An 11,618-nucleotide genomic window follows, 5' to 3' on the forward strand; every position below is an offset into this window, starting at 1 on the left:
TTTTTTACACCTAGCTGTTCCACATAGAGATTGACAGATGTGGTGAGATGCATTGTGGAATGTTGCTGACTGAGGTGTGCCAGCACCGATTTGACAAATGTGCCCTTTTGTACTGCTGAGGTTAAACCACTGCCAGAAGTGTCCTCTGTCATCACCAATAACAATTACTAATTTGGACTTTAGAATGCTCTGCTGTGCCATTCATGAGCAGCTTTTTAGTAGTCTTGCAGCCAGGTATGTCTCTAGTCACAGTAATTGTCTTCAGTGAGGGAGCTAATTGACTACACTGCTGCAAGTATGGAATAAATCATGTTACTATGGTAGCCAAGGTTTTTGGAAAACAGTATTTCCCACAGCATAAATGCCATTTCTCTGAATTTTACTTTTTTTCCCTGAAAATAGCCCTATCATCACAGAGTTGTGAGATTTGAAGTGGGATTTTGTTTTTTCCAATGAAAAGCTCTTCAGCAAGCTGGATGCCACTTCTCAGTTTTACTTCTCTATTTGGTGTAGCCTTCGTTCATGTTGAAAGGACAGAGGTGTGTTGATATATGATGTACTCAGACTAATTATGAAAGGGATTGGAACCTGAGAAAGGGTTTTGAAGGAATGAGACAAAACATGGTTGGAAATATGACCTTGAAACACTTTAGAAATGAGTCCAAGACAGGGCATCGGGCTCAGAGACTTCTCAACCTGTACAGAGGTTGGACCAAGGCCTGCTTCTGAGCTCTGCAGACTTTTCTGTGCCAATGTGAGTTTTTGACCCTGAGACCAGTGAGTTAAAGAGACTGTGCTAACTTTGTAGCATTGAGCAGGGCCTCCATAGGCATGGTGTGTGCATCATTGTGCCATCTGGTTTTGGTAAATCCTGACAAAAGTAAGGTAAGCCCATATCCCCAATAGCATTAGTGGTTAAAGTGTGATTTTTGACTTTGTCTCTCTTCTCGTCAGCCACTGGTACATCCATAAGTGTTTTAACAAAGTATTTTGTTTCTCGTTTCCCAGAATACCAAGTGCATTTCATAACACAGCTGTTGCAAATGTTATGGCTATGTACTCTTCATGTGTTAGTCTTTCCTGTGCTTCCTTTCTCTGAATCTCATTTAATAGGGCATGTTTTGTATTTCTCTACTAATTTGAAGAAGTTTATTGCATTTGTTGTCTTCCCCTCTTTCTTTAGAAAATCAGGGGAAATTCCAAATTTCAATCTAAAAGCATTTTGTTGTAATTCATTTTGTTTTTACAGAGCACAGTATTTGTTGGAAGGAGAGAAGTTGAGATCATAATCTGGCTCGGTTGACTGAGTTTCTAAATTTTAAACCTCCGCCTTCTCTTTTTTAAACATTCTCTATGCCAACACTAAACACTGTGATCATTCAGGATGTGAACTGTACTCCCCATAGATGCTGATAGGTTACGGATACATTTACATACAAAGGAGCTGTTGAATGATTCATGTAAGAAGTTATTTTCTTGTTCTCAGCCCTCACAGTACAGCAGGTTTCCCTCTCATTTTCTGTATTTGCAGGAACAATTTGTCTGCCCATCACTCTGAGCAGTATTTGAGGAGGTACATGTGGCTAAAGCGTGTGGAGCAAGATGACCGTAAATGCTTTTGCCAGAAATTTTTGTGCTAGCCCTTTCTGAGGAGCTGTGGGAAGAACACCCAGAGCAGGGTTTGTCTGGGGCCTGTCAGGCTGCAGCGAGGCAGCCATCACGGGCTGAAGTGAGGCCTTAGGCTGCAGCGCAACACCCTGTGTTGGGCAGGTTGTGAGGCACCTTGTGCCACCGATACCTGCAGGTGGGGGTGAGCTGTGAGTTATCTGGGCTCAGAATGATGGTACCTGTCTTGCCACTGAGCAGCATTTCATGGGACAAGGGTCACTCCCTTATCCAGGTTCATGCACGTGCAAGATTTGGGCCTTTGGCATGGGTTCCTCTGACATGAAACGTGAGCCGCTCCTTTTGTCAGATTCGTAGCGCTCTGGAAAGCCCTGAAATCTGCACATCTCCTGGGCAGCATTTCAAAAAGTGCTGAGTGTTTTGACATTGTTTAGAACCAAGAGCCTCTCGTGGGGCCCGTAAGAAATCCTGAGACTGCAGCTGGCTATCACTCTGATATTACCACGATGGATTCTCTGAGATCTCCTTGTCCTCCCTCAAACTTACCTAAATAGCAGCTCCCAAATAGTTTGGGAATGGACCAAGCCAATCAACTACATAATTATAAATAACTCTGTTTTATATGCACAATGTCACTTCTTGCCCCCAGAGGAGTGTGTATACGCTGAGTTGTTTAGAGTCTTCCCCCTTGATTGACTGATTGATTTGGATCTGGAGCACATTCAGGAGACCTACACCCATGAAGATGTGCTACTGAGCAGCAAACAGGCCAACAGACAATCACTTCTCTAGGGGCTGCACAGCTCTTCTCTGCTTCCCTCACAGCCTTCTGTTGTCCACACTTTGTGTGACCTATCGACTTGTGTCGTATTGCTTGTTTCAGAATTGGTAATGTTCGAGTTAAATCCTACAGGCGAAGCCAGGAGGCAGTCAGCGGCTTTTCAGGATGTGTGACCTCTCCTAGCAAACTTGGAAGGGCATCTGTTGACCAGCTCTGATACTGTTTGTTTTGGGAGGAAGCAAGGTCTATAAAAAGGCTTATTACACAGTGTAAATGATTTTCTTCTTGCTAAGCAAATATTTGCAATATATTTTGGGAGATCAAGCATTCAAAGTGGAAAAAGTACGATACCTGCCAAGGATGTGAGAAGCACATAACGGATATCTTAAACTGGGAGGACATGGGATGGTTTTACAGTCTTGATCTATGAGGAAACCAATCTGAGGCCCTTTCAGCTCAAGCTTTCAGGCTTCAGACACCTCAATCTAGAAAGCTTTTCACAAGCTCTCTTTGCTTCAGCAGTTCTGCTAGTTCTTTTTGCTGAAGCCAAAGCACTTTGGAACAGAGACAAGCCCTAAGACTTCAGCAAATAAGCAACATCCTAATACGGGACTTTCCTAGAGGGCAGTTTATTTTACAAAGGTCTGAAGCAACTAATAATGGCTAGTTATGGAGAGTACGCTTCTAGCTGGATGCCTGCTCTCAGTTGGTGCCATAATTTCTGTATCATTCCTTTGGCTCGAATAAAGGTTGCAAGGAAAGTAATTGTTTAAACTATTTTGCTTAAGAGTAGCAGATCAATGCTAGTCAACATCTAACTTGTGAACTTGTCTCTGCGCTGTGGTATTGTCAGGAGGCCCAATTTGCTGGCACGTAGTTTTATAAACAGTGAGAATACTGGAAATTAGGTCATGTTTTGTATAAACTTTTATTTCAATAGTTTAAAGAATAAGCCATGTAAAACATCTGGAAATCACAGTAACATGAGGCATATATAATAGCAATATCTTAAATATGCATTAGTAATACAAAGCCATCTTTCACTCTGATAAAAGTTACAACTTTATTTTTCTACAAAATATTTAAGTCATGAAATATGTTTAGATAATACATATATACAACATTTATTTTTCATTCTTTCCTGTCAGTGATGCTGCTGAGATATGAAAAACAAAATTAATCCGAGACTCGTGGTTTATGTGCAGTTGTGAAACAATGTGCTACACCTTGCAAGCTGGATTATATCTACTGAGCTGTCAGCAAGCAATTTACATACATCATAGGTATGTGCAGAATTGTGCATGCCAAGTGACAGATCACAGTTTTGAAGACTGTGCTCACAGATTCCCACAGCTGCTCTACAAGACACAACAACTGATGTAGTTATAAATCACCAGGTCTGTAGTTATTTCTAGGATGCCCTTACCTGTAGTCTAACCAAACTAAGACCTACTCTTCATCATAACTCCTGCTCATCAGTGTGCTGCTGTACTTTCAGTGGTGATTTGGTAAAATGTTTCTATCCTGTTACAGAATGTGTGGATTGATAAGTAATTCTATTTCTGATCAGCTACAACTGTTTTATTCTCATCTGCAAGGCAAGCATTTCTCTTTCTATTTCATAGGGAAGGTCGGCATTAACTTGCCCCTCGAAGTACTGTTTGACTTCTTCCACCTCCTTTTCCCAGAACTCTTTGGAGATATTAAACAGTTCAGTTAAGTTGATGTCTTCTAAACCCTTCAAGTTCAAAGCAGTGTCAGTAGGGATGTAACCTATGGCAGTTGGCTTGGCAGAGGCTTTCCCTTGAATTCTGTTGAACATCCACTCCAGCACACGGGAATTCTCTCCATAGCCAGGCCACAGGAATTTCCCTTGGCTGTCTTTCCGGAACCAATTAACATGAAAGATCCTTGGTAGTTTTGCTGCTGGGCGGTGTGCCATGCTAAGCCAGTGTGCTAAGTATTTGCCAAAATTGTAGCCAAAGAAAGGTCTCATGGCAAATGGATCGTGCATAATAATTTTTCCTGTTCAAAACACAAATGGAGAATATTTATTCTAAAGCACAAAGTTTCAGTTCCTCACAGTATTTATTACCCAGCACCCTTGGCCACCTTTCTGCATGTGAACCACAGAACTTTGAGAAATAGTACAAATGTTAGCCTTGAAGTACAAATTGAATTAATCTTTGCAATCAGTGGAAAGTAAATTTCTTAAATCTCAGGTCAAACAGTTTAAGGTTCTTGAGAGCTGGCCTTCATTATTCATTTATTTTTTGCTGAGCGCTAGCAGAACAGAAAATTTAAGTTTATTATCCCAGAATGTAACAAGAACTCCATATCAACTCTTCTGGCAACACCATGATTGCACTCCGTTCTGTATGCTTGCCACCTAGGGGATTATTTTGCATAATTTGTCTTTTAAGGAAAATCTGGCTGTTAATTCCAGTATAAATATTTTCTGTTGTAAAAATGCATAGGTTGCACAATTAGCTGCCAAGATTTAAATGTTGAAGAGCAGAGGAGGAGGACAGAGAGCAGGCTCTCCAGAGAAGGTTGCTTGTAATACAGATAGGCAGACTAGATTTTGATTTACCTTTGTGCTCAGCAGCTGCTGTTGCTTCAGATCTCATAGCTGCTCCTATAAATACTCCATGCTGCCAGTTAAAGGCCTCGTATACAAGAGGCACACCTGTAAAGAGCAAAGTCACTTCAGTGATTAGTGATCCAGAAGCACTTTTATGACAGGTTTTGCTAACTGAGATATTGCTGGATCCCAGTTACTATGTAATTTATTCTAATTTTTCTTGTTGATTTTTTAACTTGGTTAATTTCCTGCCTTCTTAGAGCAATTTATATGAATGTTCTCAAAACTGGCTACTGATTATTGAACACATCAGCTGGGAGATATCTGAATTCCCAACAAGTTTTACTGGAAACAGATTCTGGTCCTGTGGTCACAATGGCGATATTAGATTCAGGCCTAGCATTACTTCTCTTTTTCAGCTTTAGCTATAACGGGTCTGTAAAGACCTTCTTTACCTGCAAACTGCCTACAACTGGTTTACATCTCTAATCATTTCCTATCTGAACTAGTTAGACTAAGCAATTTGGCATAAATAATTTGCTGTGCCTCTCCTACGCGAGGTACTGGGTGCTGATTTCTCTCCACTCTCCAATTCACTCTTATCAGTAACTGTTTTGTGTTAACATCTAACAGTTTACACATTGTAAGTGTCTGTAAGCGTGTGTGTGAAAGGCTAACACGGAGAAATTAAACTAACATGATTATCTCCTTGCTTCTGCTATCGTGATAGCAAAGCTTGTGCCTGTGCCCAGCTATGTTTCAGCTCTTCTGTGATGAGCACTTCAGACTTGCTGTGTGGTTTCTGCTTCTCTTACCAGCAGGTCTGCGGCCTCCAAATATTATCCCCTCAATGGGCACGCCTTCGGGCGATTCCCATGCTGGGTCCATGATGGGGCACTGGCTGGCTGGAGTGCAGAACCGCGAGTTGGGATGAGCACAAGGTTCCCCTGTACAGAATATGATAGAAAGGTCGTAACGGCAGATGGAACTTGAATTCAGTAGAGGAAGATGAGAGAATGTGGAACAGAGCCGGGTTACCATTATCTGGGGTCCAATCCTTATTCTTCCATGAAGTCAGTGTTACTCCCGGGGGTAATGGCTCGTCAATGCCTTCCCAATAGACACCCCCATCACTTGTTTCAGCTACATTGGTAAAGATGGTGTTCTTGAATATGGTTTTAATAGCGTTGGGGTTTGTTTTGACTGAGGTTCCAGGGGCAACACCAAAAAAGCCATTTTCTGGATTGATTGCCCTTAAGTTGCCTGGAAGTTAAATGACAAAATATAAGTAAATAAAACTATTTAAATTATTTCCAGAACTTGTTAGCAAGTCTTGCTGACTCTAAAAGCAAACCATACCAGGCTATTCACCAATCTAATTTCAGTTCCATACCTTGTTCATCAAATTTCATCCAGGCAATATCATCACCCACACACTCAATCTTCCATCCTGGCAGGCTTGGGTTCATCATGGCCAAGTTGGTTTTTCCACATGCACTGGGGAATGCTGCAGCAAAATACTTCTTTTCACCTTCTGGATTTGTAATTCCCAGGATCTATTGAAAATCAAAGATAGTTGTTAAATACAGTTCTTTCTTCTTGCATTTTCTATTTTAAAAGCTGTCTCCCAGCAAGTGCTAAAGGTGAAACATTTGATTATGCAAAATTCTTCCTACAAAAGAAGCAGCATGTAATATAGTTGACAAATACTGCCTGCATTATTTAATTCAGCAAAAAATCCACTTGTCTTGCCCTTAGATTATATGTAAATAGACCTCATATTTTTAGAAATGTCACATATGTGTGATTCAAACATCTTTTTATTTTTCTGATTAAAAATATACAGACTGTATATAACTGTGTTTCTTAACTGAGACCTAAGAAAAACAGGCAATATTTTTTTACTGTAAAATTAGTATGGAGTGAGTGCACTTCAGGCATGATACTTCTCATAGTACATTGACATTTCTCCGAAGACTCCTCAATCACGCACTTTGAGATTCTTTTTGCCAGTTGTAATTTACAGTAGTAGAATAGTTAAATGACAACATTGCAGAATTTTTAGTCCACAGACCTGTTTATAATATGAGAGACAATTTTCAGACTTGCATTAATCCTTTATGATTCCATTTGTAGGGTCAGTGTAGATGCTCAGTGATTACATTTAGGCTTTGCTCAGTGCACAGATCTGCCCACAAGTCAGACGTTCTTAATCTTTCTTGGTTCCCAATTTTATATGCATTTCTTTAAAATGTTTGGTACTTGAACTTGCAAGCAGTTTCCTATTTATCAAGAGTCCGCTAAGTGATAAGTTCATACCTAACTTATCAGACTGTCATTTTATTGATCTCAAGATGTGACTGTATTTATGTTGGTCTACATTCAGGTTTAATGGTTGTTCAAACACACATCATGACTCAACAGCTCTTACCAGCATGTGCTCTGCTAGCCAGCCCTCTTCCTTGGCGATTCTGCTGGCAATTCTAAGAGCAAAGCATTTTTTCCCCAGTAAGGAGTTTCCTCCGTAGCCGCTGCCAAACGAAATGATCTCTCTGCGATCCGGGAGATGAGCAATCAGTGTTAACTCTGGGTTGCATGGCCAGTTGTTGATTAATGGTTCTGCAGAACAGAATGTTGTACTCATGAATGCAGCAATTTCCATGCTGTATCAGACTCTGCTGTTTCATCAGCATTGAGGCTCTGACAGCAACCCGTACCAGATGCTTCAAAGGAAACCCTATGGTAAATACTAGTGATGATAATCTCCTTTCCATGAAACTCTCGTTGAGCTTTGATTCCTTTAATTGACTTTTTAACCCAGTGCAATTACATAAACCACCCCGAATCTTTAATGATGAGCATTTCCAATGTGCTGAGAATATGCAGCCAGCTCTAAAACGTGCCCAAGTACTTCCAGGTGTGACGCATTTAAATCTTCCCTACCTTTTAGTGGTAGAGGGCATCCAACTGAGTGAAGGCATTTCACAAACTCTCCATTGCCCAGGGCTTTCAGAACAGCTGTTCCCATCCGTGTCATGATCCTCATGCTAGCCACCACATATGGAGAATCTGTCAGCTCGATCCCAATCTTGGCCAAAGGAGATCCAATAGGCCCCATGCTGAAGGGGATGGCGTACATTGTGCGTCCTGTAGAACAGGGACAGGAGCAAGAATGCTATGTGACAAAGAGCAAACCAGGGAACTTTTGAAATAATCTGTACTAATGTGGAGGTTGTTTCTCACTTCTTTAAAAGTTGTTTGTCTTGTGGGTTTCTCTGATGTTTAAATGTCTAACTTTCTGTTTGTCAGGTCATATAGCAAGAAGTTTCATCTTAAATGTTGAAAGCAGACAAAATGTCTAGGCAGTAGGAGAGGTGGGTGGAAGCTTCTCTGTTGGTGTAAATTGCTGCAGATGAAGCGAATGCTGGGCACGGGGATTCTCTGTTCTTGCCTCGCTTTCTATCAGCTGCTGAGGTGCTGCGTGACTTGAAGAAAGCACCTGAATTTTCCAAACATACTGTGCCTCTCTTTATGAGGAAAATGAGTTCTCTACTGGAAAGAGGCTGAGGACTACCCTTGGGCAGGCATTTGGATTTGTGCAGAAGATCTGGATGAAACCTACACAATGACTAATATGGAGGGCCTGCACCTAAGCCTTCAGCAAACATTTCTTCTATTAAATATTGGAATAATAATGATTAGTGTTTCAGTAATCCTAAAAATTCCATGTCGGCCTTTCTTTCTCACCCACCTTGCATGCAGCCTGGGAATCTGGTATTGAAAGCTTTCTCGAAATCCTCTTCTGACATCCAGCGACCCAGCTGGCTAGTTCCAGTTTTAGGGATTGGAATGGTATCTCTCTGTTCTTGAGTGATAATGACAGTTTTGCTCTCGATTCTTGCTACATCTCTTGGGTTAGTGAGAGCCAACCAGCTGCATTTCAGTGTAAATCAGGAAAATCAATATTAATTATTAAAAAAAAAATGATCAATGTGACACTTCACCCACTTTTTTCACCCTTCTGCTAGGAACTCTTTAGCAAAATGGGTACAATGTTTTATAAGACTAAAACTGAAGTGGTAGAGCCAATATAACTGAGACAAATTTCAAAAATTAGTCAGATATATTCTGATACAAATTGCTTTTTTGCTTTTAAGACAGAGGCATCACAACAGAAACACTGAGTATAAGAGTGTCATAAACAGTGACGGAGTTTACTAAACAGAATTCTTTTTTCCCCTCTAAAAATTTTTGCCATTTATTTACAAAGGCAAGGATTGCTTTACGTTTTCACCTCTGTGCATAGAAATTTTCCACGAGTATAAAAATGTTCTAGCTGGGCTGTCATAACCATCATCACTACAGCTAAGCATATAATTAACAATGAATAATTTATCTGGTGAATCTTGCCCTTTTCTCTCCCAAATAGTCTGCAAACAGATTGCCAAATTCCTCCACTTAGTTACTCAAAAGTCTTTGCAGATTTCTTCCACACAGATTTCTTGGTTGGCACTTAATTCCTTAGCATGTACTTGTTGTTAATATTCTCCTTTCATGTTGGGTTAGTTGAGAGAGACAACGAAGTATTTGAAAAAAGTATTTGCTGAATATATTACAGTCAAAACTCATTGGCATGATGTGAATAATGCCTCCACTGAATAACATTTGAACACCCACGGATCTATTTGAATACCACAAAAAAGTATTTGACGAATAAACTAATTGACTAAAATAGAAGAATTCTTCAAAAGATGCATTTGCTAAATAATATTCAACCATTCCTAATGATTAGTTACATAAGTCTCATGACATTATTTCAGTTCCCTGATTTATGTAACTAATAAATAGAGACAATGTACTGCTGATATTCCTGTGTTTTATGTTAATTTTTACAGGAAAAGTTTGCTGTTCTCAATTATTTCAACTATGTAAATTGCAGTGCCAAAATGTTCATGGAAAGCAAATATTGAAGGTTATGAACAGTTTTAAATGTAAACAGGACAGAGAATGCACATTGCTATTCTGAGACACCCCTTGACCCCCTTTTCTGCTACTCACCAGTTCTCATACTTGCTCAGCTTCTTGATCATGCCTTGCTCCACCATGATGTCCAGAATTTTTTTGTTTTCTTCTTCTGAGCCATCGCAGATATGAATGCTCTCGGGCTGGCACAGCTTGGCGTTGCTTTCAATGAACTCCCTCACTTGTGGAGGCAGGCTCTCCAAGTCCCCCTGGATAACCTTAGGCATGACGTTGACCTCAGCTTTCAGCTCTGGGGGCATTACTGCTGCTGCAGCGGCTCTTGTTGAGGGCTTTGAAATACTGATCGCAATCTAAAATCAAATATATTGTGTTTGTTAGCATACTGTGATATTCTACCATTAACGATGCATAATGAGAGACCAGAATTTGTAGTAGGCTTAGTTTTATACCTCTGCCTAAAGTCAACAAAAAGAATTTTAATCACTGTTAATCTCAAGCTGGAAAAAATATATAGAAAGCATTGTACTTACTGTTGAGTTGGATGGATGTCAGTGGGGATTTGGCTCCCTTGCAGCTGATGGTGTTTCACTTGCTTTGGAGTGCTCGTTGATTTCTGAGGTGGTGTTCTCCTTCTTTAAATATTATCTGTGGTGTCCATCCCACCGGGTGAGGTGAGGGAGGCTTGTCCTTTACATCACCACCGGTTGTGTTTTGGGACAGTGCCACTGACACACTGTCATCATGCGAAGTTGTCAACAGCCCTGGCGAGGTAATCATTTAACAGGTCTGATTAATGAACGCTGAAAGCGGTAGTTCTTGGTCCCCAGATTTGCTCTTTGGAGCAGTTACAAAACTTTGATGAAGTTTAAACCACACTTTGATGCAGTTTAGCTTTGAAACCAAAAGCGTCACAATGTCTCAGTGTGTGGAAGAGGTTGGGTACAACCTGGAACAGGGAGCTGGCGCAACCCAGCAGCTGGCACAGCGAGCTGGTGCTCGCAGGTTGGCTGTGAAGCTGGGGCTCAGCTGAGGTGTGTTTGCTCTGCCTGGTCTGTGGATAAAGTTCAGTGCTGAGCACTGACGGGCCTGAAAAACCACGGTATGCTCCTGCCTGGAGATCTTGTTTTTGTCCATGTGATTATAAATGCACGCAATGTAAATCGAAATGCTGAGTTTCAGCGCTGGAGGATTTCTGGTTATGGCTCGCTCTAGGCTCATGCAAGCTGAGCAATTGTTACCTATCTCTACGACTTGGAGAAGAGGCAGGTCACCAACTGCCTCAGCAATTAGCCCCCCCACACCCCCCAGAAAAATTGTTATTTTACTCGGCATCCTGTGGCAATAAAACATTAACCTGTGCTTAAATTAGGTCTCCCCTGACTGCTCCTGACTCTGCCTGTCTGCCAGCTCCTTGCCTTCTGCCACTCTATTTTAAACCATCATGTCTGCAAACAGAGGCTGATCTTTGTGTCAGTTTGCCTGCATAGTCAGTGTGTGAGGACTGACATATTTCAGCCAAAGATCAGCGTAGAAATAACCCCTGTGCCATTTCATTGCACTCCGTTTCCATTTAGTCCCAGCAATGCTGAATTCTGGCATTTTTTTATATCAGCGGGTGTTCTACCATCGTGTAAGATATTATCA

At 41.0% G+C, this 11,618-nt stretch overlaps 1 protein-coding gene across 1 annotated transcript; it reads right to left on the reverse strand.

Annotated features, from left to right (window-relative positions):
• Nucleotides 1-3,315: 3,315 nt before the first annotated feature.
• PCK1 (phosphoenolpyruvate carboxykinase 1) lies at nucleotides 3,316-10,724 on the reverse strand. Its single transcript, XM_003212123.4, has 10 exons — nucleotides 10,505-10,724; nucleotides 10,050-10,324; nucleotides 8,743-8,924; nucleotides 7,935-8,138; nucleotides 7,423-7,610; nucleotides 6,385-6,547; nucleotides 6,030-6,254; nucleotides 5,807-5,938; nucleotides 5,001-5,096; nucleotides 3,316-4,432 (listed from the first exon to the last, which is right to left on the reverse strand). Exons 2-10 carry the CDS (start codon nucleotides 10,271-10,273, stop codon nucleotides 3,978-3,980), a joined length of 1,869 nt encoding a protein of 622 aa, XP_003212171.2. The 5' UTR covers nucleotides 10,274-10,324; nucleotides 10,505-10,724; the 3' UTR covers nucleotides 3,316-3,977.
• Nucleotides 10,725-11,618: the final 894 nt, after the last annotated feature.

Source organism: Meleagris gallopavo, chromosome 22, assembly GCF_000146605.3.
Source record: "Meleagris gallopavo isolate NT-WF06-2002-E0010 breed Aviagen turkey brand Nicholas breeding stock chromosome 22, Turkey_5.1, whole genome shotgun sequence".
NCBI lineage: Eukaryota > Metazoa > Chordata > Aves > Galliformes > Phasianidae > Meleagris > Meleagris gallopavo.

Bases quoted from the DNA above. Each gene is read 5' to 3' on its own strand.
- PCK1 (XM_003212123.4), bottom strand. From the start codon at position 10,273: ATGCCCCCAGAGCTGAAAGCTGAGGTCAACGTCATGCCTAAGGTTATC. The intron at 7,611-7,934 runs GTAGGGAAGATT...TCTGTTCTGCAG, and splicing joins ATGCCCTCTACCACTAAAAG to AACCATTAATCAACAACTGG. The intron at 6,548-7,422 runs GTAAGAGCTGTT...GATTTTCAATAG, and splicing joins GGCTAGCAGAGCACATGCTG to ATCCTGGGAATTACAAATCC.